Here is a 27,757-nt window from a genome sequence, read left to right as displayed (position 1 = left end):
TTGCAAGGAGCTGCCTGATCATACTTTTCTCGTCTACCTCGGGCAATAAGGAAACAACTTGTGTCTACATTCGTGGATATTTTCCTCGTAGGCTATGCCTTTGGGCATCAACTTGAATGCTTCTTTCAAACAGTCTATGGTGCTGTGAACTCTGAGTGACATCCGTGTCATCTTCCCCAAGCTGAACTTGTGGAATAAGAATTTGGCTCTGATTGTGGGTGTGTTGTTTTAGTTTTCTTTATTTCAGCAAATGAACAATAAAAATACATGAAATCATAATACCACTGAGTCTGAGAATAAACATCCAAACTTGACTGTTTTCTTTCTTTTAAGGCAGAACTAGAGGATGAGAGTTTTTTTAACTTTTTATTTCATACTGGAGTATATCTGATTAACAATGCTGTGCTAGCCTCAGGTGTACAGCAAAGTGATTCAGCCACACGCATACATGCATCCATTCTTTCTCAAACTCCCCTCCCATCTAGGTTGCCACATAATACTGAGCAGAGTTCCCTGTGCTACACAGTAGGTCCCTGTTGGCCATCCATCCCAAATATAGCAGTGTGTTTATGTCAATCCCAAACTCCCCAACTATCCCTCCCACACACCCTTCTCCCCGGTAACCATAAGTTTGTTCTGTTAGTCTGTGAGTCCGTTTCTGTTTTGTAAATAAGTTCATTTGTATCATTTTTTTTAGATTCCACATATAAACGATATTTCTCTTTCTCTGTGGGTCAGATTGTTTTTTAACGGAGTGTGTGCAAGCAAGAACATTAGTTGTTCCTCTCCACCCACACCCAGAACTTCATTAGGACAAATAGTGTAAAGATGAAAAGTGGTCTTATGCACTGAACTTGTCTCCTCGTCCATTAATCATCCAATAATTTCCCAACTTCGTTGCAGTGAGATTTCCACAAGGATAAATCCAGGCCATGTAATGTGAGCAGAAGTGCTCTTGCCCTGTATGGTTCTGGCCCTTGAAAACCTCCCATGTGATGCACCAGACTATTTCCCCTTTACCACTGAGTAGAATAGACTCAAGTACCGCAGAAAAGTTTGGAGTCACCTGTTGATGATGGAAAAATCCACAAAACAGGGGGTACCCATGTCCCCGAATCACTCTTTGGAGAGCAACTTAGAACATCCATCTGATCAGGAATGCCTGCCTTGTGTTCTTATACCAGGGAAAGATAAGACTCTATTATGATCAAATTCCTGACAGCATTCTGTTTACCTGTTACAGCAGTCAGCATTAAGTTAACTGACAAATATCTCTTAACACCACACTATCCAAAAAACCTTTCTATACTTCATATGTTGGAAATAGCAAATACCCCTCCCAAAACTTAAAGTGATCTTTTAAATTACGTTATAAAAGTATTCATACAAGAAAAGAGATTGGGGCTTCCCTGGTGGCGCAGTGGTTGAGAATCTGCCTGCTAATGCAGGGGACACGGGTTCGAGCCCTGGTCTGGGAAGATCCCACATGCCGTGGAGAAACTAGGCCCGTGAGCCACAATTGCTGAGCCTGCGCGTCTGGAGCCTGTGCTCCGCAGCGGGAGAGGCCGCGATAATGAGAGGCCCGCTCACCGCGATGAAGAGTGGCCCCCACTTGCCGCAACTAGAGAGAAAGCCCTCGCACAGAAACGAAGACCCAACACAGCCATAAATAAATAAATTAATTTAATTAAATAAATATTTTAAAAAGAAAAAAAGAAACGAGATTGTGTTCTTCTGTCAAAACCTTTTTTAAAATCATGATTTTCATTTCAGACATTTTTCAGCCTGTGAGGAAACACAAGTCGAGGTTGCTTTGGACTTGAACACTAATGTAATTGAATGAAAAGTGTCACGAGTATAAAAAATATTCTGTATTTGTTGACATTTCTTTGAGGATTCTTACATAAGGGAAAGGCACCTTTCAATTTCCACTCTGACAACCTCCCAGGCACAGGGGCTGTATTCCTTTGCCTTCAGGTAGACATGGATTCCGTGGAAATACTCCCGGGCAGCCAGTCCCAAATCTCGACAATCTAGATTGTCTTTTTTCAGCTGCTCCAGTCGGTGCAGCCTCAGATGAAGGCTGGAGAGAAGTTTATCGAGGAGGGTGTTGTTCCAGGCAGCACGGCTGTCCTCCGTGGCGAAGAGGTTGAAGATCTGCTGGAGCATCAGATGGTGGTGACAGGTGCCTTGAGACATCTGGATTGGGGTGATATTCTCTCTTTTCCAAGGACATTTGAAGTCGGTTCTGTCCTTTAGGCACCACTGAGAGGGGATCCTTTGCATCTGTTTCAAATGTTGGAAGACTTCCTTGTTTTCCTGGCTATGGCTTCTAGGCAAGTTCCAGCCAAGAGAGCAAGCAGGGATGGAGCAGAGCATCACTCCTGCCACTAGCAAATAGATCTGGGCCATTGAGAATGAGTGATTCACTAGATGGCCGCCAGGGGGCGCGCGGGCACCGCCAAACAATTAGTGGGCAGCTTCCTTCCCTGGAACTGTGGACAGCGTCCTTCCCTAGGCGGCCGGTAGAGGGCGCAGGGTTTGTTTGGGAAACGCCGACTGCTGAGTTTGCAGTCTGCGGTTGTCTCCTGCGGTTCGAGAGACAGGGCGAAACGTAGTCTCTGAGGCTGCTTTAATAGTCAGCATAGCGCGCGAAACACCTTCGTTTCCTCGGTGCCGAGTGTTGAAGAGGAAGCCTTGTCGCGGCCTGGCCAGCGACATTTTTGTCTGGTTGGGAACCGGAACCTTGCATTTTCGGGGCTTCCCCTGAGTTTTGCGCTTTATTTTCTCACAGAAACTTGAGCGAGGCAATTTTGGGGAAAGAAGCCTTTTTCTGAGCGGTCTGAGGTGGGGAATCAGAGCGATTCCCAGCCTCAGAGAAAGGGGAGCCGAGTTTACAGATTCGGGCTCGTTTCTGGCGCGAGGCAGCGAAGGCTCAGAGAAAAGGGAACGCGGCGGCGGCGATGGGACGCCAGGACGATGTTGGGGCCGCCCTGCGGGTGAGTCGGAGCGCGGCCACCACCGGGGCCGAGGACGCGGGAGCTGAGCGCCCCTGTAGATGCTCTGCGACTTCATGGTGTCTTTCAAGGATACAGCGTTAAAGTGAGGGAGAAAGTACTGACTATCTGAAAAGTAGGAATATTAAAACACTCACAGCATTTTATTTTTTATTTTAAAATTAATTTTATATTTAACTTAATTCATATCATATTTAAATTAAATATTTTAAATGTTTCATATTTTTATAAAATTTATGTTAAAATATTTTCAATATTAAGCATAGAATATGAAAATATATTTTCATATTAAAATAGAGCATTTTATTAAACTTTATTTAAACTATTGTCTTTATACTAAAGTATTTAATATAATTAATTATTTGTTTATTTTAGGCTGGGTTTATTTATTTTAGGCTGGGTTTATTTGTTTTAGGCTGGGTTCGTTTTGTGCGGTGCGCGGGCTTCTCATTGCGGTGGCTTCTCTTGAGGAGCACAGGCTCTGGGCGCGCAGGCTCAGTATTTGCGGCTCGCGGGCTCCAGAGCACAGGCTCAGTAGCAGCAGCACATGGACTTAGTTGCTCCAAGGCATGTGGGACCTTCCTAGACCAGGGATCAAACCCGTGTGCCCTGCGTAGGCAGGTGGATTCTTAATCACTGCGCCACCAGGGAAATCCCAAGTGTTTAATGCAGTTTTACTTTTCTACCTTTAATGGAAGCCAACTCATTAATACTTTCAAGATTACTTTTCCACTTGTTTTTAATTGAGGGAATTACCATGTTTGACAATTTCTAATGACCCCGTGATAGTCTTAACTGATTTTTAACTCATGTTCCTGAAATGTCTTTCCCAGGACCTCACCTTGACTATATGGTTAGAAAGAAGGGTTGGTGTGTACAAGCAACTGAGGACATTCAGCAGGTCAGACTTTTTCATTTTTCTTTAGTAAGAATTTTATACACTAAGTGGAATTTGCCCAAATTTCATTTACATCATGAAGGCTTACTTTGTAAGACTGTCAGGGCCATGCAAATGGAGGTCAACTTCATTTCTTTACTTAAAATTTTTATATTTTGTTCCTCGTGCATATTTTGGTATTAATTTTCATTTTAAAATATTGCATTAAAACATCCTTTATCTTGATGACTTAGATTTGGTGTCTTCTTACCATTCGTGCTTAAGAGAAGTACTAGCTTAACATTGCCCTAATGCTAACCCAGGAAATAGCTTTTGAATTAGAGTATTGTGCTGTTCCATGGCTGAAAATCTAGGAATGCTTTACTTCCCATCACTCTCTCCCCCATATATATATTTCTAACCATTTTCCTGGTCTGTACAACATTATTTTAATGTCTTTTTTTTTAAGGAAGAAAAAACCCTTTTGACTGCCTTCATCTGATTTTCTCAACTCACACCCCCTTGGCTATGGTAACCACAAATCTGATCTCTTTTTCTCTGAGGTTATGTGTTTGTTTTGAAAGTATAATTTAATCTGTGTCTTAAAAATTAACACCAGAGGTGGTCTGAAACAAAATAAGGTGAGGAAAAGGACTATTTATTTCATTTATACTAGTCACAGAGCAGCCTTTTTTTTTTTTTTTTTTTTTTTTTTTTTTGTGGGGAGGAGGTCAAAACACTTTCTTAGATGCTGCAAAGAGCTTCAGATGCCGTAGGAGTTCTCCTTAATGTACCGGGCCCTGCTCTAAGGGTAGAGACTAGGTCTCTACTCCTTTGCAGGCCGACAGGCAATCCCTCTCCTAGAGTTTGCATTTGGGGGCCTCAACATGCAGACCCCTGAGGGTTAAGGAACCTGTAGTCAGAGCTTCTCTTGGCTGGGCTGAGGGTGGACTATACAGGTTACCATTTGTTATATTAATACAAAAGGCTGCTATCATTCACTCTGTTCAAATTCTCAGCCTATACTTGGCAAACTTTATTTTATTTGATCTAGGCAATGTCTTGTGTGACCACAACTAAAGTTGTCTCCATTTTTTAAAAGAGGAAATGAAAATCTGATGTCATTTAAATTCAGGAGCCCCAGATTTTGGTCAGAGTGGAGCTTTCTGCTGCTCCCAGGCCCTCCTCTTCATCAGCTCTGAGCACTGGCCCTCAGCTGCACTGAGCACGCGGTGCTGCCTTCATCCTAATTCTGCCTCTGAAGTCTGTCCTCCCTGCTCCCTGGAGGGCAGTCACCATCCCTGCCTTACTTTCCTGGAATCCACATTGCCAAGCGCATTGTCACATATATGTGCAGTCAGAACATTTCTGGTGACAGAATCAAGAGAACTGCATGAATTTACCCTTGCTGTTCATTTTTAGGTCACCATTATCTGTAAACTGTCAGAAAATGTGAGCTATGGTCCTGTAAAGAAATGTGGAAGAATTTAAATCTAATGTATCAGACCCTTTAGAGGAAAATGCAGAGAGGTGAGGCTAGTTGTATTTTGGTGCAATTTAAGAAGTGGCAAAATAGAGTACAGGGTCAAACCTCTAAGTATTCTTATCAGAATTGAAAAAGAGATATATTGAGACTCAGGTTTTTATTTCAACCTTGGGTCTCATTTAGATGAATACATCCTATTGGATTGATACTCTTTCATGTTCCAGGAGTGTGTTTAATTTCCAGTGTAATAAAAGAAGAATTGAAGTTGTGACATTCTATGTTGCCCATAAATGGAAGACAAATTGCAAAAACGTGGAAACAATACTGGGATAAGTAGAGAAATGACAATCCTGGCCTATTTAAGAATCTCATTTGCAGGCAGGTACTCAGAGCAGCTGGATACAGGCTCCCACAGCCAGACACCTGCATCACCAGGCTCAGCGGGGCCTGCCACCCTCCTCACTGCTGACACCCAGGATGATGTTCTCCAGCCCTGTCTGCACCCTTAGCTGTGACCGGCCCCGAACCACGGCCTGCCAAAGCAGGAGACCCTCACAGTCCTGCCCCTAACAGGGAGAATCTTCCTTGTTTTCCTGCCTGAAGGACAAGAAGGTTTTCAGGTTGCATCAGCACCAGCTGGCTGACAGCCAGTTCCAAAACGCTCAGGCCGCCTCATTCTCCATGAGACGCTACAGCACTTCTCCTTCGTCTTCAGCACAAACAGCTGAAATTCCTCACTGGGCTTGATCAACAGTGGGAAGATCTGGAGACTCGTTTGGTGCAGGAGATGGGGAGGAAAAGACCGTCCTGGTCAATGAGGACTCCAGCCTGACTTTGAAGAACTCCTTCCAAAGGACCAGGCTCGATCTGAAAAGAAAGTCCATAGCTGCTGTGCCCAGGACAATATGAGAGTGGAAGTTAAGGCGTGAAAATCAGAGTGTGCTTTCCCTGTATGTTCAACCTCAGAGAACCCAGGAGTAGGAAAAGGAGACCTGGACCCAGTCTTCTACAATGGAGTCTTCTCTGCTTAGAGGTGGCCTCAAGCGCGTCAATATTCGCTCAGTTCAATGACTTTTCTTCTGATTCAGTTGTAAATGCATTGAGTCATCTCAGCACATTGTTTTCAATAGTAAGTGGAAACAATACTTTTGAATGGACAGAAAATTTATTTTTAATTTGTAATAATTAGAATTTATTTCTCTATGATGATTGTTATATTTACCAAATTTATTCTTCATATTATGATATGGTCAGCTTTGTGTCTTATTTTCCTTTGCTTTGGGGGTGCAAAAGGTATATTTTAAGTGTTAGGTTTAACTCATACTCTTAAAGAAAAGCAGAGTGTCCTTAAACCTTTAATCTGCCTTAAAATCCAAAAGGAACATAAATAGTTTTATTCATTTCACTGGTTCTTAAAATATTTTGAAGTATCTCTGCTTTCAGGATTTTACTTGTGTTTTTTAATATATTGGTAGATAAAACAAAGATATTACTTTCTTAATGGAGCACTCTGTCAGAGAAGACAGGCCTTAAAGAGTAAAAAGTTAGCTTGAAACCCTTTTGGAGGAGATGCACAAGGCATTATGACAGGTTATAGCAGCTGGAGCTATTCTCTTTTACTTGTTCTTTCTCGGAGAAAGCATGTCTAATGGTTGCTGATTCAGTTTCAGCAGTTGCATGATCAATAAACTGTGAAATATATCATGGAATCATGGAATTTAAACTTCAACAAAGAAGTGTAAATATCCCTTGTATTGTTGGCACTGTGGTGGGTGCCAGGTACAATGAAAATAGTAGACACATTGACTGCTATCACAGAGCTTGCAGTCTGGTGGAGATATGGGTAACTAGGTGTTCAATTAAAGGAATGCTAATGCTGTGACACGGAAAGTACAGGTTCTTGGGAGTATGTGGGCTTGCATGGATCAGGGAAAGCTTCTGCAAGAGCAGTTGGTAAGCTGGCATCCCAGGGTCTGCAGGAGTTTGCCGGGTAATTGCATGATGGTCAGTTTTGGCCATGTATGGAGATCATCTAGGGTAGCAGGTAAATATGAGGGTTTGGAGCTAATGACATTTGTTTGGAGATGTGAACCTGGGTAAAGACATGCATATGGAAGTTGACAGTCATAGAGATGACGTTTGGAACTATTTGGGAGGTTGAGACTATATGTGCAGAGAGGATGAAGGGTGGGACTAGCATAGATCTTTGAGGAACACCAATTCCCTAAGGTGAGAGTGTGGAGTCAACAAAGAAAGGAGAGGAGGAGGAGCAGAAAAGCAGACGATGGTGGTGACACAGAGACCAGATGAAGGTCAGCCTTTAAAATGGCGGGTGTAATAACAAGTATCTGATGCTTCGGACCTGTCAGCCAAGGCTGCTTCACATTGATCTCTAACCTCAGTAAGATGTAGCTTATTGGCAGTATCTTATGACCTAGTAAGTATTTTAAGAAATTAATCTCAATTTTCAAAATATTTTTTTCCCCTCATTTGTTTTAAGCAAGGGTCTTAGAAGACCCTTAAGGCTTAATAGACCCTTAAGGCTTAATAGATTAAGCATTTAGCTTTATATATATAATCAGGGTTTTTCATTGGAGAGTGTTATTCACTTCTTCAAAATGTCATTTTATATGGATAAGTTGCATAAAAATTTGTAATCTGTTTGCATCAAAATGCTTTTAATTTCAGCATGATGTAAATTTAAACTTAATATATTACTTTCTACTTAATATTGATAAATATCTCTGTGCCAATGCACTGATTGCATTTTGTTTTGATGCCCACTAGAGATCCATAGGTATTTGTAATCTAGTGTTTGGTACATCCGTGAGAATATTTCATTTGCTAGTAGAATTTAAAAATTTGTGTGTGTGCTTTGCACAATACTTAAAAAGATGATCCTATTTTAATTCACAGAGGTAGAATTTTTGTATAACAAAATGATGAGCTCAGTAAGGCACAAATATGGCATTATATCAATATCTTTTGGGGACTTCCCTGGCAGTCCAGTGGTTAAGACTTCACCTTCCAATGCAGGGGGTGTGGGTTCGATCCCTCGTTGGGGAGCTAAGATCCCACATGCCTCAGGGCCAAAAAACCCAAACATAAAAAAAACAGAAGCAATATTGTAACAAATTCAATAAAGACTTTAAAAATGGTCCACATCAAAAAAAAAATCTTAAAAAAATAAGTATCTTTTGAGTGGGCATGAAATAATGGCTTTCACTCCTTTGTGCATACCTGTCACAATAACAACTATCATTGCTATGTTTAATATGTCCCTGGTGCTTTAAATAATCTGCTCACTTAAGATAACTTTATGACTTATTATATTCTCATTATATAGAGCACATAACATGCGATGGTATGTTGAATGGAATATAGTAGTCTCATTATCCCTATTCTAAAGCTGAGAAAACTGTACTATCGGAAAAAGAAAACAATTGCCCTAAATCATGCATGAAGTTGAAGGAAGACTAAGGAGATGCCGAGCTAACAAATTTACTGGTCACCTGAGAAGACAAGAGTAACCCACAAGAGAAGATGCAGCAAGACTGTCATTTTCAGACAGTTTTACTGGCACAAGTATGTTCAGCTTATTACATTTATCCCTTTTATTAACAACTCTGAGGACCAATGATGTCCCTAACAGTGTGCAGGATACTGGGTGGGAATAAGAAGTGTAGCTGGAGAGTGAGCTGAGTACGGTACCTGATGCAGATGGAGATCCGTTTCCTAAGCCTGATAAGACTATGCTGTTCCACTCCCAGGTTTGCTAAGACCCTATACTGCTCTGCCTCCCCTTTGGCCTCCTCTTGTCCCTGCTTGCTCAACCACAAACATGGCCAGGAGTTCTGCGTCCCTGCTACTCCAGAGCCTGTCCCATGAGAAAGGAAAGGCAAAAAGTCCTCAGTTGTACACTTTCATTAAGGCTAAATTGAGAACTGGGGAGCTGAGCTGCTTTGCCCAGCTTTCATCAGGATGCAAGAAGGCCTTGGAGTTAGATGAAAGTTATTCTCCATCAAAATATTTGGGGTCCTCTGGTTTGTTCCATTTCTTTTCTGAACTTGAGACCTCAGGAATGCCAAATTCCAGTGCTGTTTTGGGGAGTATGTGAAGTTTCTTGTCTCTGTTCCTAGAGGCTGATTGGGACATTTGGGAATCTATGTGCCTGTGCAACCCCAAACATTCCAACCCACGGCTGTTTACAGATCAGTATCATGATGGAGAAGGGGAAGGACTGGGAAGTCCAGTTCCTGAGACTCGTTCTTTAATGGATTTTCTCAATTTGTAAAGCCCCTCAGTATTTGTCAAGTTCCTACGCTTTTGTATTTGCTTTGTGAAGGGCTGTATTCATCCTGACACAAATGAAGGCGGCTGAGATGGTAGAGGGTGTGCAAGGCCACTGTCAGACTCCCTCCCTAACCTTCCTTTGCCTCAAACACTCAAAGTCAGCTCTCAGTCAGAATTGGAGAACCTCTTCTTTTCTCTCAACCCAGTTCCCAGACTACTGCATGTGGGCTCTTCGTTGCGGCATGCAGGATCTAGTTCCCTGACCAGGGATGGAAGCCGGGCCCCCTGTATTGGGAGAGCAGAGTCTTAGCCACTGGACCACCAGGGAAGTCCCTGTATTAACTGATGGTGGTTTTTAGGTTACTTTCCTCTAAAAAATAAAAAAATCAAAGTTACCCGAAGCAGAATTGGATTAGTTATATTCACCTCTAGGTCCTGAGGGCAACACACGACCTGGCTAGAGGAAGTCTATTTTTATTTCTAACGTGAAAATCATAATGATGGGTCAAGGAATTGTAACATACATTCTTTAATCGGGTTGCACGTTCAGTCTTGGTGTTTCTTTTTTAAAGAAAAAAAGCAAAACAGGAAGTTTTCTATAGTAAGAATTTAATGAATGAAGAAAAATGATAAACTGACTAAATACAAAGTATGTATTTTTTCTCTTAACCACAATGTATACATGCACATAATATTATATGAACAAAAATAATTTAAATCTTTATAAATAGTGAAATAAATATTAAACTTGATAAATAAATATTTAAGTAGATAAATAAATAGATAGATCAGCATGGGCATCTGTGATGGACTAGTGCCTGTAGAGTAGAACATCATGTTGCTTAATATTCCTGAAAACACTTGACAAATTAATTCAATTCAGGGCGTGATGAGAGCAGAAATGAGAGTCTTTGACATGGCAGCACAGGTGTAAGTGTGGTCTTGTTAGGCAGTGAGAATCCTTTCCGTGTTGAAGCAGGTGTGTGTCATTCCTTCCTCCTGAGTCTTTCTTGCAAGTTTGTTGATGAAGAGAAGGATCTCATGACTTCTGCTCTGACAATCTCCCAGGCACAAGGGCTGTATTTCTTCTCTTGCAGATAGACAGTGATTCTGTGGAAGTATTTCCTCACAGCCAGGATGGAGTCCTCCTTCAGCAGGGGAGTCCCTTCCAGCCCCGCCTCCTGCATCAGACAGGCTTGCAGGTCAGTGAGCTGCTGAAAAAGTGCAGTGCAGAACTTGTCCAGGAGGGTCTCATCCCAAGCGGCAGCCGAGCCCTCCGTGCTGAAGAGCTGGAAGGTCTGCTGGATCGTCTCATGGACGACAGCGATGGCTTGAGCCTTCTGGAACTGGTTGCCACCAAACGCCTCCTGGGGGAATCCAAAGTCATTTCTGTCCTTCAGGCAGGAGAAGGGGGAGATTCTCCTCATTTGTTGCAGGAGCATCAGGGCCCTCGTGTTAGCCAGGCTGTGGGTCTGAGGCAGGTCGCAGCCTAGAGAGCAGGTGGAGTTGCAGCTGAGCAGCACCAGGGCCAGGAGTAAGGACAAGGTTGGGGCCATCGGGGACCTTGTAGATGCTGCTGGCCTGGCTGAGATGGGAACTCTGTGAACCCTGCTCTCTAGGTTCTCTGAAGACCTTCCTTCAGGCCTGGGTCTTAAATGGGAATGAATTTGTTTCCATTTTCTGAATGTTCCCTCTTACTTTCTACTTCTGTTTTTGCTTTTCAATTTGCACTCTCCAGATAGGTTAGGGCAGCGTTTCTCAACCACTGTTTTTCATCCTTGCCTCCCCTTCTCCTGCCCACAGAGCCTTTTTAGATATTATTTTTCCATATGGCCCCCCTATGAAATTTTGATACACAGATATACTGTGTCCATCGATATGTACTCCATGCATATCTTTACTTTATAAATAGAAAAAGAAAGTGAAATTTTATTCTTTTTATTCGATGCAGGGGTGAGTATGACAAAAAAAATTTAGGCTAAAGATTAACTGTAAAAGCTACTGCAATTAATTTAACATTTTGGTTAATTGTGCAGAATGACTTTGAATGTAATACATTTATTTAATAAATAGGAATGTATCAAATTACATATTCAATAAAAATTTATACAAATACTTCCTAAGAATACCAATGTATAGATATATTTAAAAATCTATCAAAACTGCTAAAACCATTGAAAATTTAAATGATTTTCTTAACATTTATTTTTAGGTAATTATTACTTTTGATTCATATCATAACATGATTTCTAACTTCACTAGCTGCTAGATATTCATCTAGATATTGTCAACAACTTTTTCTCTTTAGGACTAGACGTAATTATTGATCTCCTAGGTAACTTTTTTAGAATTAAATAATAAAATACAACCTATTTGTGTTTAATTCCCGATGCCCACATCACACTGAGGCTCAAACATAAGCAAAATCCACAAGAGAGACAAGGACAGCTCGTAAGTAAGCAAAGGCCACCTCTCACATTATGACTTTGAGTTCAAGCATATGATGGAGAGAAAGTCCTCTAATGAAACATCAAGCCACCAGAGCTTGTAGCACTGATCCTGCATATTGTGTATCTTCCATGTACTCAATGTCAATGCCTCTCATCTCATACACAAGAAAACCCAAAGAGAACAATGAATACAAAGGAATGAGATTTTGCTGGATAGAGTTGAGCTTTGGAGTGCCACCCACCATTGTAGTAGCTGAGATTTGTTCGCACCCCTAAGAACTAATGTTTGCACCCATGGGAGCAATCTGCTCCCCAATGAGAATGCATGATCTAGGAATCATCATCAATTTGAATCTTTCTCTGTATTTTTGCACTGAATTTCAGATTCCCCAAAGGACTGTCCAAGGTTCCAATCCAAGCCTATTCTTTTCAAACAAAAGAAACCATCTTTGTAATTAATTGAGAACTGGATAAATATTGATTGGTATCATGGAAAGAATTAACTTTCAACTCTGATCATGAATTCTTTTATTTTGCAGTGGATGTTCTGTGGCCTCAGCCCTCTCCAATTCCGATCTTTCAATAAATAATAGGTATGTGACCATCTTTGGCAAATCAGCTCTGTAGCAACTGGGCTCTGTCGTATTCTCTGTGGTATCCTCGGCACCAGGCCCAGTGTAATCACGCCACAAGTCATTTTAACCAAGGCGGTTTCTCAGATGTTTTCCTTCTAATGGAAGGCAGTTACGAATGACCAAGCTATTTTCATTTATCACGGTCATATTTGCCATGATTATAATAGACAGTGGATAGTAGTTCCACTCTATTCCTACTGGTATCAGTCATGCCTACTGAGTTTGTTGCTAAAACCACTAGGATTCTCTTCCCTTTAAGGTGCATATGGCCCTGGGGATTCAAGTTGTAAGAGCAGCACAATTTTCAGCCTTTGCCCGGCACTCTATTAAACTCAGGAGGATGGCCTCGTCGCTAATTTGTCCTCTACTAGGTCCTGACAGAATATAACCAGCTTGGTGTCACATACAGAGCCACGTATCTGAACTCAGACTCTCCCTGATTCACACAGGTCACAGCAACCAGACAATTAACCGCATTACTCTTCGGTGGATCTTTACAGATGTGGCAATGACTACCTATATACTGAGATTCTTTGGAGACTCCTTACAAAGACTGATGAACGATCATTTTCATCCTGTGTCTTCATTCCCTTCCAAGGGACGATGGGGTCCATTTCAGTTTGATTTCCAAATTTTGACACATAATAATTAAAGCATTACTGCAGGTTGAAAATCAAGAGTTTGGATTCTGAGTCCTCGGTCTGCTCTTTTGGCCTGATAAATTGCTCATTCTTCTTTATTTACATGAATATATTGTCTCTTCTGGATGCCAAGACATGTAGCCTTCAATGCCCTTTCTGGTCTGAATGTTTCCGTCCCCACAAAATTCGTATTTGGGAGTCCTAACCCCCAAAGTGATGGTATCAGGTGACGGGCCCTTTAGGACTTGATTAGGGTGTGAAGATGGAGGCCTCACGAATGGAATTAGTGCCCTTATCAAAGAGGTCAGAGATAAATGCCTCCCTCTCCTGCTGTATGATGATACAAGGAGAACTCTGCAGTGTGAGACGTGAAGCAGGCTCTCACCAGAACTGGACCACGCTGACAGCCAGATCTTGGATTTCCAGACTCTGGAGCTGTGAGCAATACATTTCTACTCTTTACAAACTACCCAGTCTATGCTCTTTTGTTGAAGAAGCCCAAATATTAAGACATGACCTGACTTACTGTGTCCTCAGAATACGTCCCAGGAGTCTGTAAAATACCTAAAGCGAGAGACACCATCTTACCCAACCCCGTTTCCTAGACAGCTAGTCCAGTCCCTATCATTTCCAGAGCTCAATCCATACTCATGAAGGGACCAGTGATGATAGTAATAGGAGAAGGAACAATACCAACATATATTAGATAGATATGATATAAGAGGACGATAATCTACAGAGACTTTGTAAATTCTTCGTGGTTCTACAACGGAAGTGATAATGGAATATTGTGTGAGATATTTTTTTAAAGATCATTTGCAGGAATATTTTCTTCTTCAAGTTTGCATTTTCAATACTTAGAAGAGCAGGATGAGAATCACGGGCCTGGACGCAAATGGGAGAGTCGCTCTCCCCTTTTTCTTCAGTCATCCTCAAGTACTTGCAAGGAGCTGCCTGATCATACTTTTCTCGTCTACCTCGGGCAATAAGGAAACAACTTGTGTCTACATTCGTGGATATTTTCCTCGTAGGCTATGCCTTTGGGCATCAACTTGAATGCTTCTTTCAAACAGTCTATGGTGCTGTGAACTCTGAGTGACATCCGTGTCATCTTCCCCAAGCTGAACTTGTGGAATAAGAATTTGGCTCTGATTGTGGGTGTGTTGTTTTTTAGTTTTCTTTATTTCAGCAAATGAACAATAAAAATACATGAAATCATAATACCACTGAGTCTGAGAATAAACATCCAAACTTGACTGTTTTCTTTCTTTTAAGGCAGAACTAGAGGATGAGAGTTTTTTTAACTTTTTATTTCATACTGGAGTATATCTGATTAACAATGCTGTGCTAGCCTCAGGTGTACAGCAAAGTGATTCAGCCACACGCATACATGCATCCATTCTTTCTCAAACTCCCCTCCCATCTAGGTTGCCACATAATACTGAGCAGAGTTCCCTGTGCTACACAGTAGGTCCCTGTTGGCCATCCATCCCAAATATAGCAGTGTGTTTATGTCAATCCCAAACTCCCCAACTATCCCTCCCACACACCCTTCTCCCCGGTAACCATAAGTTTGTTCTGTTAGTCTGTGAGTCCGTTTCTGTTTTGTAAATAAGTTCATTTGTATCATTTTTTTAGATTCCACATATAAACGATATTTCTCTTTCTCTGTGGGTCAGATTGTTTTTTAACGGAGTGTGTGCAAGCAAGAACATTAGTTGTTCCTCTCCACCCACACCCAGAACTTCATTAGGACAAATAGTGTAAAGATGAAAAGTGGTCTTATGCACTGAACTTGTCTCCTCGTCCATTAATCATCCAATAATTTCCCAACTTCGTTGCAGTGAGATTTCCACAAGGATAAATCCAGGCCATGTAATGTGAGCAGAAGTGCTCTTGCCCTGTATGGTTCTGGCCCTTGAAAACCTCCCATGTGATGCACCAGACTATTTCCCCTTTCCCACTGAGTAGAATAGACTCAAGTACCGCAGAAAAATTTGGAGTCACCTGTTGATGATGGAAAAATCCACAAAACAGGGGGTACCCATGTCCCCGAATCACTCTTTGGAGAGCAACTTAGAACATCCATCTGATCAGGAATGCCTGCCTTGTGTTCTTATACCAGGGAAAGATAAGACTCTATTATGATCAAATTCCTGACAGCATTCTGTTTACCTGTTACAGCAGTCAGCATTAAGTTAACTGACAAATATCTCTTAACACCACACTATCCAAAAAACCTTTCTATACTTCATATGTTGGAAATAGCAAATACCCCTCCCAAAACTTAAAGTGATCTTTCAAATTATGGTATAAAATTATTCATACAAGAAAAGAGATTGGGGCTTCCCTGGTGGCGCAGTGGTTGAGAATCTGTCTGCTAATGCAGGGGACACGGGTTCGAGCCCTGGTCTGGGAAGATCCCACATGCCGTGGAGAAACTAGGCCCGTGAGCCACAATTGCTGAGCCTGCGCGTCTGGAGCCTGTGCTCCGCAGCGGGAGAGGCCGCGATAATGAGAGGCCCGCTCACCGCGATGAAGAGTGGCCCCCACTTGCCGCAACTAGAGAGAAAGCCCTCGCACAGAAACGAAGACCCAACACAGCCATAAATAAATAAATTAATTTAATTAAATAAATATTTTAAAAAGAAAAAAAGAAACGAGATTGTGTTCTTCTGTCAAAACCTTTTTTAAAATCATGATTTTCATTTCAGACATTTTTCAGCCTGTGAGGAAACACAAGTCGAGGTTGCTTTGGACTTGAACACTAATGTAATTGAATGAAAAGTGTCACGAGTATAAAAAATATTCTGTATTTGTTGACATTTCTTTGAGGATTCTTACATAAGGGAAAGGCACCTTTCAATTTCCACTCTGACAACCTCCCAGGCACAGGGGCTGTATTCCTTTGCCTTCAGGTAGACATGGATTCCGTGGAAATACTCCCGGGCAGCCAGTCCCAAATCTCGACAATCTAGATTGTCTTTTTTCAGCTGCTCCAGTCGGTGCAGCCTCAGATGAAGGCTGGAGAGAAGTTTATCGAGGAGGGTGTTGTTCCAGGCAGCACGGCTGTCCTCCGTGGCGAAGAGGTTGAAGATCTGCTGGAGCATCAGATGGTGGTGACAGGTGCCTTGAGACATCTGGATTGGGGTGATATTCTCTCTTTTCCAAGGACATTTGAAGTCGGTTCTGTCCTTTAGGCACCACTGAGAGGGGATCCTTTGCATCTGTTTCAAATGTTGGAAGACTTCCTTGTTTTCCTGGCTATGGCTTCTAGGCAAGTTCCAGCCAAGAGAGCAAGCAGGGATGGAGCAGAGCATCACTCCTGCCACTAGCAAATAGATCTGGGCCATTGAGAATGAGTGATTCACTAGATGGCCGCCAGGGGGCGCGCGGGCACCGCCAAACAATTAGTGGGCAGCTTCCTTCCCTGGAACTGTGGACAGCGTCCTTCCCTAGGCGGCCGGTAGAGGGCGCAGGGTTTGTTTGGGAAACGCCGACTGCTGAGTTTGCAGTCTGCGGTTGTCTCCTGCGGTTCGAGAGACAGGGCGAAACGTAGTCTCTGAGGCTGCTTTAATAGTCAGCATAGCGCGCGAAACACCTTCGTTTCCTCGGTGCCGAGTGTTGAAGAGGAAGCCTTGTCGCGGCCTGGCCAGCGACATTTTTGTCTGGTTGGGAACCGGAACCTTGCATTTTCGGGGCTTCCCCTGAGTTTTGCGCTTTATTTTCTCACAGAAACTTGAGCGAGGCAATTTTGGGGAAAGAAGCCTTTTTCTGAGCGGTCTGAGGTGGGGAATCAGAGCGATTCCCAGCCTCAGAGAAAGGGGAGCCGAGTTTACAGATTCGGGCTCGTTTCTGGCGCGAGGCAGCGAAGGCTCAGAGAAAAGGGAACGCGGCGGCGGCGATGGGACGCCAGGACGATGTTGGGGCCGCCCTGCGGGTGAGTCGGAGCGCGGCCACCACCGGGGCCGAGGACGCGGGAGCTGAGCGCCCCTGTAGATGCTCTGCGACTTCATGGTGTCTTTCAAGGATACAGCGTTAAAGTGAGGGAGAAAGTACTGACTATCTGAAAAGTAGGAATATTAAAACACTCACAGCATTTTATTTTTTATATTTTAAAATTAATTTTATATTTAACTTAATTCATATCATATTTAAATTAAATATTTTAAATGTTTCATATTTTTATAATAAATTTATGTTAAAATATTTTCAATATTAAGCATAGAATATGAAAATATATTTTCATATTAAAATAGAGCATTTTATTAAACTTTATTTAAACTATTGTCTTTATACTAAAGTATTTAATATAATTAATTATTTGTTTATTTTAGGCTGGGTTTATTTATTTTAGGCTGGGTTTATTTGTTTTAGGCTGGGTTCAGTCTTTGTTGCGGTGCGCGGGCTTCTCATTGCGGTGGCTTCTCTTGAGGAGCACAGGCTCTGGGCGCGCAGGCTCAGTATTTGCGGCTCGCGGGCTCCAGAGCACAGGCTCAGTAGCAGCAGCACATGGACTTAGTTGCTCCAAGGCATGTGGGACCTTCCTAGACCAGGGATCAAACCCGTGTGCCCTGCGTAGGCAGGTGGATTCTTAATCACTGCGCCACCAGGGAAATCCCAAGTGTTTAATGCAGTTTTACTTTTCTACCTTTAATGGAAGCCAACTCATTAATACTTTCAAGATTACTTTTCCACTTGTTTTTAATTGAGGGAATTACCATGTTTGACAATTTCTAATGACCCCGTGATAGTCTTAACTGATTTTTAACTCATGTTCCTGAAATGTCTTTCCCAGGACCTCACCTTGACTATATGGTTAGAAAGAAGGGTTGGTGTGTACAAGCAACTGAGGACATTTAGCAGGTCAGACTTTTTCATTTTTCTGTAGTAAGAATTTTATACACTAAGTGGAATTTGCCCAAATTTCATTTACATCATGAAGGCTTACTTTGTAAGACTGTCAGGGCCATGCAAATGGAGGTCAACTTCATTTCTTTACTTAAAATTTTTATATTTTGTTCCTCGTGCATATTTTGGTATTAATTTTCATTTTAAAACATTGCATTAAAACATCCTTTATCTTGATGACTTAGATTTGGTGACTTCTTACCATTCGTGCTTAAGAGAAGTACCAGCTTAACATTGCCCTAATGCTAACCCAGGAAATAGCTTTTGAATTAGAGTATTGTGCTGTTCCATGGCTGAAAATCTAGGAATGCTTTACTTCTCATCACTCTCTCCCCCATATATATATTTCTAACCATTTTCCTGGTCTCTACAACATTATTTTAATGTCTTTTTTTTAAGGAAGAAAAAACCCTTTTGACTGCCTTCATCTGATTTTCTCAACTCACACCCCCTTGGCTATGGTAACCAGAAATCTGATCTCTTTTTCTCTGAGGTTATGTGTTTGTTTTGAAAGTATAATTTAATCTGTGTCTTAAAAATTAACACCAGAGGTGGTCTGAAACAAAATAAGGTGAGGAAAAGGACTATTTATCTCATTTATAGTAGTCACAAAGCAGCCTTTTTTTGTGTGTGTGTGTGGGGGGGGGGGAGGAGGTCAAAACACTTTCTTAGATGCTGCAAAGAGCTTCAGATGCCGTAGGAGTTCTCCTTAATGTACCGGGCCCTGCTCTAAGGGTAGAGACTAGGTCTCTACTCCTTCGCAGGCCGACAGGCAATCCCTCTCCTAGAGTTTGCATTTGGGGGCCTCAACATGCAGACCCCTGAGGGTTAAGGAACCTGTAGTCAGAGCTTCTCTTGGCTGGGCTGAGGGTGGACTATACAGGTTACCATTTGTTATATTAATACAAAAGGCTGCTATCTTTCACTCTGTTCAAATTCTCAGCCTATACTTGGCAAACTTTATTTTATTTGATCTAGGCAATGTCTTGTGTGACCACAACTAAAGTTGTCTCCATTTTTTAAAAGAGGAAGTGAAAATCTGATGTCATTTAAATTCAGGAGCCCCAGATTTTGGTCAGAGTGGAGCTTTCTGCTGCTCCCAGGCCCTCCTCTTCATCAGCTCTGAGCACTGGCCCTCAGCTGCACTGAGCACGCGGTGCTGCCTTCATCCTAATCCTGCCTCTGAAGTCTGTCCTCCCTGCTCCCTGGAGGGCAGTCACCATCCCTGCCTTACTTTCCTGGAATCCACATTGCCAAGCGCATTGTCACATATATGTGCAGTCAGAACATTTCTGGTGACAGAATGAAGAGAACTGCATGAATTCACCCTTGCTGTTCATTTTTATGTCACCATTATCTGTAAACTGTCAGAAAACGTGAGCTATGGTCCTGTAAAGAAATGTGGAAGAATTTAAATCTAATGTATCAGTCCCTTTAGAGGAAAATGCAGAGAGGTGAGGCTAGTTGTAGTTTGGTGCAATTTAAGAAGTGGCAAAATAGAGTACAGGGTCAAACCTCTAAGTATTCTCATTAGAATTGAAAAAGAGATATATTGAGACTCAGGTTTTTATTTCAACCTTGGGTCTCATTTAGATGAATACATCCTATTGGATTGATACTCTTTCATGTTCCAGGAGTGTGTTTAATTTCCAGTGCAATAAAAGAAGAATTGAAGTTGTGACATTCTATGTTGCTCATAAATGGAAGACAAATTGCAAAAACATGGGAACAACACTGGGATAAGTAGAGAAATGACAATCCTGGCCTATTTAAGAATCTCCTTTGCAGGCAGGTACTCAGAGCAGCTGGATACAGGCTCCCACAGCCAGACACCTGCATCACCAGGCTCAGCGGGGCCTGCCACCCTCCTCACTGCTGACACCCAGGATGATGTTCTCCAGCCCTGTCTGCACCCTTAGCTGTGACCAGCCCCGAACCACGGCCTGCCAAAGCAGGAGACCCTCACAGTCCTGCCCCTAACAGGGAGAATCTTCTTTGTTTTCCTGCCTGAAGGACAAGAAGGTTTTCAGGTTGCATCAGCACCAGCTGGCTGACAGCCAGTTCCAAAACGCTCAGGCCGCCTCATTTTCCATGAGATGATACAGCACTTCTCCTTCATCTTTAGCACAAACAGCTGAAATTCCTCACTGGGCTTGATCAACAGTGGGAAGATCTGGAGACTCGTTTGGTGCAGGAGATGGGGAGGAAAAGACCCTCCTGGTCAATGAGGGCTCCAGCCTGACTTTGAAGAACTCCTTCCAAAGGACCAGGCTCGATCTGAAAAGAAAGTCCATAGCTGCTGTGCCCAGGACAATATGAGAGTGGAAGTTAAGGCGTGAAAATCAGAGTGTGCTTTCCCTGTATGTTCAACCTCAGAGAACCCAGGAGTGGGAAAAGGAGACCTGGACCCAGTCTTCTACAATGGAGTCTTCTCTGCTTAGAGGTGGCCTCAAGCGCGTCAATATTCGCTCAGTTCAATGACTTTTCTTCTGATTCAGTTGTAAATGCATTGAGTCATCTCAGCACATTGTTTTCAATAGTAAGTGGAAACAATACTTTTGAATGGACAGAAAATTTATTTTTAATTTGTAATAATTAGAATTTATTTCTCTATGATGATTGTTATATTTACCAAATTTATTCTTCATATTATGATATGGTCAGCTTTGTGTCTTATTTTCCTTTGCTTTGGGGGTGCAAAAGGTATATTTTAAGTGTTAGGTTTAACTCATACTCTTAAATAAAAGCAGTGTCCTTAAACCTTTAATCTGCCTTAAAATCCAAAAGGATCATAAATAGTTTTATTCATTTCATTGGTTCTTAAAATATTTTGAAGTATCTCTGCTTTCAGGATTTTACTTGTGTTTTTTAATATATTGGTAGATAAAAACAAAGATATTACTTTCTTAATGGAGCACTCTGTCAGAGAAGACAGGCTTTAAAGAGTAAAAAATTAGCTTGAAACCCTAAGATGTGAAGGAGATGCACAAGGCATTATGACAGGTTATAGCAGCTGGAGCTATTCTCTTTTACTTGTTGTTTCTCAGAGAAAGCATGTCTAATGGTTGCTGATTCAGTTTCAGCAGTTGCATGATCAATAAACTGTGAAATATATTATAGAATCATGGAATTTAAACTTCAACAAAGAAGTGTGAATATCCCTTGTATTTTTGGCACTGTGGTGGGTGCCAGGTACAATGAAAATAGTAGACACATTGCCTGCTGTCACAGAGCTTGCAGTCTGGTGGAGATATGGGTAACTAGGTGTTCAATTAAAGGAATGCTAATGCTGTGACAGGGAAAGTACAGGTTCCTGGGAGTATGTGGGCTTGCATGGATCAGAGAAAGCTTCTGCAAGAGCAGTTGGTAAGCTGGCATTCCAGGGGTCTGCAGGAGTTTGCCAGGTAATTGCATGATGGTCAGTTTTGGCCATGTATGGAGATCATCTAGAGTAGCAGGTAAATATGAGGGTTTGGAGCTAATGACATTTGTTTGGAGATGTGAACCTGGGTAAAGACATGCATATGGAAGTCAACAGTCATAGAGATGATGTTTGGAACTATTTGGGAGGTTGAGACTATATGTGCAGAGAGGATGAAGGGTGGGACTAGCATAGATCTTTGAGGAACACCAATTCCCTAAGGTGAGAGTGTGGAGTCAACAAAGAAAGGAGAGGAGGAGGAGCAGAAAAGCAGACGATGGTGGTGACACAGAGACCAGATGAAGGTCAGCCTTTAAAATGGCGGGTGTAATAACAAGTATCTGATGCTTCGGACCTGTCAGCCAAGGCTGCTTCACATTGATCTCTAACCTCAGTAAGATGTAGCTTATTGGCAATATCTTATGACCTAGTAAGTATTTTAAGAAATTAATCTCAATTTTCAAAATATTTTTTTCCTCTCATTTGTTTTAAGCAAGGGTCTTAGAAGACCCTTAAGGCTTAATAGATTAAGCATTCAGCTTTATATATATAATCAGGGTTTTTCATTGGAGAGTGTTATTCACTTCTTCAAAATGTCATTTTATATGGATAAGTTGCATAAAAATTTGTAATCTGTTTGCATCAAAATGCTTTTAATTTCAGCATGATGTAAATTTAAACTTAATATATTACTTTCTACTTAATATTGATAAATATCTCTGTGCCAATGCACTGATTGCATTTTGTTTTGATGCCCACTAGAGATCCATAGGTATTTGTAATCTAGTGTTTGGTACATCCGTGAGAGTATTTCATTTGCTAGTAGAATTTAAAAATTTGTGTGTATGCTTTGCACAATACTTAAAAAGATGATCCTATTTTAATTCACAGAGGTAGAATTTTTACATAACAAGATTATGAGCTCAGTAAGGCACAAATATGGCATTATATCAATATCTTTTGGGGACTTCCCTGGCGGTCCAGTGGTTAAGACTTCACCTTCCAATGCAGGGGGTGTGGGTTCGATCCCTCGTTGGGGAGCTAAGATCCCACATGCTTCAGGGCCAAAAAACCAAAACATAAAAAAACAGAAGCAATACTGTAACAAATTCAATAAAGACTTTAAAAATGGTCCACATCAAAAAAAATCTTAAAAAAATTTGTGTCCTTTCAGTGGACATGAAATAATGGCTTTTACTCCTTTGTGCATACCTGTCACAATAACAACTATCATTGCTATGTTTAATATGTCCCTGGTGCTTTAAATAATCTGCTCACTTAAGATAACTTTATGACTTATTATATTCTCATTATATAGAGCACATAACATGCGATGGTATGTTGAATGGAATATAGTAGTCTCATTATCCCTATTCTAAAGCTGAGAAAACTGTACTATCGGAAAAAGAAAACAATTGCCCTAAATCATGCATGAAGTTGAAGGAAGACTAAGGAGATGCCGAGCTAACAAATTTACTGGTCACCTGAGAAGACAAGAGTAACCCACAAGAGAAGATGCAGCAAGACTGTCATTTTCAGACAGTTTTACTGGCACAAGTATGTTCAGCTTATTACATTTATCCCTTTTATTAACAACTCTGAGGACCAATGATGTCCCTAACAGTGTGCAGGATACTGGGTGGGAATAAGAAGTGTAGCTGGAGAGTGAGCTGGGTACGGTACCTGATGCAGATGGAGATCCCTTTCCTAAGCCTGATAAGACTATGCTGTTCCACTCCCAGGTTTGCTAAGACCCTATACTGCTCTGCCTCCCCTTTGGCCTCCTCTTGTCCCTGCTTGCTCAACCACAAACATGGCCAGGAGTTCTGCGTCCCTGCTACTCCAGAGCCTGTCCCATGAGAAAGGAAAGGCGAAAAGTCCTCAGTTGTACACTTTCATTAAGGCTAAATTGAGAACTGGGGAGCTGAGCTGCTTTGCCCAGCTTTCATCAGGATGCAAGAAGGCCTTGGAGTTAGATGAAAGTTATTCTCCATCAAAATATTTGGGGTCCTCTGGTTTGTTCCATTTCTTTCTGAACTTGAGACCTCAGGAATGCCAAATTCCAGTGCTGTTTTGGGGAGTATGTGAAGTTTCTTTTCTCTGTTCCTAGAGGCTGATTGGGACATTTGGGAATCTATGTGCCTGTGTAACCCCAAACATTCCAACCCATGGCTGTTTACAGATCAGTATCATGATGGAGAAGGGGAAGGACTGGGAAGTCCAGTTCCTGAGACTCGTTCTTTAATGGATTTTCTCAATTTGTAAAGCCCCTCAGTATTTTTCAAGTTCCTATGCTTTTGTATTTGCTTTTTTGAAGGGCTGTATTCATCCTGACACAAATGAAGGCGGCTGAGATGGTAGAGGGTGTGCAAGGCCACTGTCAGACTCCCTCCCTAACCTTCCTCTGCCTCAAACACTCAAAGTCAGCTCTCAATCAGAACTGGAGAACCTCTTCTTTTCTCTAAACCCAGTTCCCGGACTACTGCATCCTTCCCCCAAATGCAGCAGAGACAAAAGAAAACACTCTTTTTTAGAAGAAACAATTTACTTGTGAAGAATGAACTTTGCTGTTTTTGAGAGAGACCATTTTGTTTCCAGAAGATGCCTTACCCCAAGGCTTCCTTCCATATTCTGTTCCCAATGGGACTCCCTCGTGTCAGCCTCTTGCTGGACTAGGACCCTGGAATTCCACAGGGCCAGCTAGCAAGAGGGATGCCTGAGATGACAGAAGATATGAATCACCTTTCTGAAGAGAGGGTGGGGCTGGTGTCACATGAGTGCCTTTCAGGTGAGCTCTGCAAACCAAAAATAGGAGCCTGGGTGTGTCCAGCGAGAGTGGAAGCAAAGAGAGAGTGGAACATGCTGAGTAGACTGTTCCATTGGGAAGAGATTCTTTCAAGATTAATGCCCAGGAACTAGAATTCGAGGTCGGAGGTTCAGTGACACTAATAGTAAGGTCCATGTGTGTAGAGCGGTGTCATTTTAAAGCTCTTTCACACACATTGCCCCAGGCAATCATCACAACAATCCTGGGACTCTCCCAGACACAGACTATGAAACTTAGGGAGGTTAACTTGTCCGAGTCATTACCCAAAATTTTGCCACCAAAACAGTCATTGTTCCACCACGTCTCACACTGTCACTTGGTGGGTAAGTGCCATGGCCCAGCTTTCACATGGACGAGCAGAGCGTGGGTTAGAAGTGTCACGGGTCCTGACTTCTTTGCTCTCTTGCTCTGAGTCTCTCCTCTGGGGGGCCATTATTTTCTGAGAGTACAGGCTGTAGGAGGCGACATTGCCAGCAATTATAGGCCTGGGACTGTATGGAAAAGAGAACTAAGATCAAACCCGGGAGGGCCCAGGATTAGAGAGCAGAACCTTACCTTTCATAGCTCCTGCTTTTTTCTTCCTGCTTCTGTGTTGCTGCTGAAAGACCAAAAAATGAAAGAGTTCAGGAGCTATTTTGTGCCTTTCTCATACTAAAGAAGCAACAAACATTATTAATGAAAAATGTTTGTGACTTTTTGCATTATTTGAGGTCTCTGTTATTTCCATATTATTCATTTTTAAAATAGATCCAAGTATTTTCTACTGATCCTTCTTTCTCAAAGAATTTTTACTAATTCGCAGAAAATCTTTCAGAAGTATAATACACAAGGACTTCCCTGGTGGCAGAGTGGTTAAGAATCCGCCTGCCAATGTAGGGGACACGGGTTCAAGCCCTGGTCTGGGAAGATCTCACATGCCGTGGAGCAACTAAGCCCGTGCGCCACAACTACTGAGCCTGCGCTCTAGAGCCCGCGAGCCACAACGACTGAAGCCTGCGCGCCTAGAGTCCATGCTTCGTGACAAGAGAAACCACTGCAATGAGAGGCCACTGCACACCACAAGGAAGAGTAGCCCCCACTCGCCGCAACGAAGACCCAATGCAGCCAAACATAAAATGTAAATAAACAAATAAATTTATTTTTTAAAAAAGAAGTATAATACACAGAAATTGCAAGTATCTTCAACATAACAGCACAGGGAAATTTCACACACTGAATACATTGTGAAACTAGCACCCACGTTAAAAGTAATAGATTTTGCCCAGGACGTAGCACGTTTCTTATGTTGCCTTCCAGTTGCTACCTCAGAGCAGCTCTCCTTCTCCTCCCCGAGGGTAGCCACTCTGTGACTCTAACAGTCCTGCTTATTTCTGACAGGCACACTTTTATGCCTCTTGTGTATATTTACTCATTGAATCCTGAGAATAATCCTATGAAAAAATACTACTATTGTCCCCATATTAAAGATGAGGAAACTAGGGAGCTTAGTGTTTGTGTTATTTGTCAAGGTCACACTGCTATTAATAGCAGAGCTGGGATCCAGTGCCATGAACCCTGGCTCCTTCTCACAGAGGTTTTGAAAATCCTAGAACTCTCCTTTCACTTGTGCTCTCTTCCTATGGCTTTCACTCTAACAGAAAACTTGAAGCTGGAAACATGCACAGAACCAGAGCAGCTCTGTGGCTGGTCAGTGAGTTGGAGGGACTGAAGGTATGTATAAGGGAAGAATGGTTCAGTAAAGCAGGACTGGGGAGAAGGCGGGAGGAAGGTGCCAGGATCGGCAGTCAACACCATATGTCACCAGCTACCCTGAAGGAGATGACTCCTTCCCACAGGTATTTGCACCGACCACTCTTTCCTGGTGGGTATAAATCAGTTACACCTATGACATCAGGACTAACGATTCTGCATAATTTCCAGGACTTCCCTCAATTCCATGGAATTCCACCTTTTGACAAGCATTTCCTGCAATGAAAGTGGTAGGACTGTTCCAAAGGACAAAATGGACAAATACTAGTCTGAAATAAATTTACATAGAAAAAAATAAGAATGTAGGTTTCAGAACTTAAAAATCTCAAGAAGTTTTCTCTCATAAGAATTTAATAAATAAAACAACGCAAATTTAATGAAATGGAAAGGTGAATATTTTCTAAATTTTAATACAGTGTTAAGTATAAATATATTTATATGAAAATATAAAAATAAGATACAGAAATAAATAAATAAATAAACAAATAAACAGAATAAATAAATAACAGGGTAGTCATTGCTTAGGGGCTGATGCCCCTGAAGCTGAATAATTTTAACATATACTTGCTTATTACTACTGACAAAGTATTAGCTGAATTAATACAATGAATTCTGTGATTAAAATTGAAATAAGAGCCTTCTGAAATGACCAAACACATATGTGCAAGGGTGATATGGCATCTTAGTCAATGAGAATCATTTCAAGGTGACCCCAGGTCTCTATCCATAATTCTTATCCTTTCTTGCAAGGTGGTTGATGAAGACAAGGATCTCATGATTTCCACTCTGACAATTTCCCAGGCACAGTCACTGTATTTCTTCTCTTTCAGGTAGAGATGGATTCCCTGGAAGTACCTCTTCACGGCCAGTGTAGGGCCCGTCACTGCCAGGGCAGATTCTTCCTCTCCCATCGCCTGCACCAAGCAGGCGTCCAGGTCCTCCAGCTGCTGATGGAGTCCAGCGTGGAGTTTGTCCAGGAGGGAGGTGTCCCAGGCGGCAGAGGAGCGCTCTGTGTGGAAGAGGCGGAAGATCTGCTGGAGCATCTCGTGGAGGACAGAGGTGGCCTGGGCCTTCGGGAGCTGGCTGCCATCCACCGTGTCCTGGGGGAAACCGAAGTCTTTTCTATCCTTCAGACAGAAGTGAGGGGGTATTCTCCTCATCTGGCCCAGAAGCATGAAGTTCCTCCTGCTAATCCGCACGTGGTTCTGAGACAGGTCGCAGCCCAGAGATCCACCAGGGCCGTAGCTGAACAGCAGCAGGGCGGTCAGTAGAGAGAGCACGAAGGCCATGGGGCAAATGAGGCTGCTGCTGGCCTGGCTGAGACAGTCGTCTGGAGGAAACTTGCGGGTAGGTTCTCTGATGACATTCTTTCTAAGCAAGGCCATTAAATAGGGAACACAATAATTTTCATTTTCTAAACATTTCTATACACTTTTACTTCCTTTTTTGA

The 27,757-nt window shown here is 42.1% G+C and overlaps 4 protein-coding genes and 1 long non-coding RNA gene across 5 annotated transcripts; 1 reads left to right on the top strand and 4 right to left on the bottom strand.

The window, feature by feature from the left end:
• Positions 1-1,899: 1,899 nt before the first annotated feature.
• LOC118897360 (interferon alpha-13-like) lies at positions 1,900-2,412 on the bottom strand. The gene has a single exon (XM_036856499.1). It carries the CDS (start codon positions 2,410-2,412, stop codon positions 1,900-1,902), a length of 513 nt encoding a protein of 170 aa, XP_036712394.1.
• A 1,441-nt stretch (positions 2,413-3,853) lies between these two features.
• Positions 3,854-6,325, top strand: LOC118897440. The gene is made up of 3 exons (XR_005020432.1): positions 3,854-3,918; positions 4,364-4,425; positions 5,759-6,325. It is a non-coding gene; the product is annotated as an uncharacterized LOC118897440 (long non-coding RNA).
• Positions 6,326-10,649: 4,324 nt separating this feature from the next.
• LOC118896908 (interferon alpha-1-like) lies at positions 10,650-11,229 on the bottom strand. The gene has a single exon (XM_036855536.1). It carries the CDS (start codon positions 11,227-11,229, stop codon positions 10,660-10,662), a length of 570 nt encoding a protein of 189 aa, XP_036711431.1. The 3' UTR covers positions 10,650-10,659.
• A 5,010-nt stretch (positions 11,230-16,239) lies between these two features.
• Positions 16,240-16,752, bottom strand: LOC118897343 (interferon alpha-13-like). Its single transcript, XM_036856467.1, has one exon. The coding sequence runs from the start codon at positions 16,750-16,752 to the stop codon at positions 16,240-16,242; it is 513 nt and encodes a 170-aa protein (XP_036712362.1).
• Positions 16,753-27,008: 10,256 nt separating this feature from the next.
• LOC118896961 (interferon omega-1-like) lies at positions 27,009-27,757 on the bottom strand. The gene has a single exon (XM_036855626.1). It carries the CDS (start codon positions 27,690-27,692, stop codon positions 27,009-27,011), a length of 684 nt encoding a protein of 227 aa, XP_036711521.1. The 5' UTR covers positions 27,693-27,757.

Source organism: Balaenoptera musculus, chromosome 6 (genome assembly GCF_009873245.2).
Source record: "Balaenoptera musculus isolate JJ_BM4_2016_0621 chromosome 6, mBalMus1.pri.v3, whole genome shotgun sequence".
NCBI lineage: Eukaryota > Metazoa > Chordata > Mammalia > Artiodactyla > Balaenopteridae > Balaenoptera > Balaenoptera musculus.
Note: the sequence above shows the minus strand (reverse complement) of the source record. Positions and strands in the feature narration are given on the sequence as shown.

Excerpts from the sequence above, each read along its gene's own strand:
- LOC118897360 (XM_036856499.1), bottom strand. The coding sequence starts at position 2,412 with ATGGCCCAGATCTATTTGCTAGTGGCAGGAGTGATGCTCTGCTCCATC.
- LOC118896908 (XM_036855536.1), bottom strand. The coding sequence starts at position 11,229 with ATGGCCCCAACCTTGTCCTTACTCCTGGCCCTGGTGCTGCTCAGCTGC.
- LOC118897343 (XM_036856467.1), bottom strand. The coding sequence starts at position 16,752 with ATGGCCCAGATCTATTTGCTAGTGGCAGGAGTGATGCTCTGCTCCATC.
- LOC118896961 (XM_036855626.1), bottom strand. The coding sequence starts at position 27,692 with ATGGCCTTGCTTAGAAAGAATGTCATCAGAGAACCTACCCGCAAGTTT.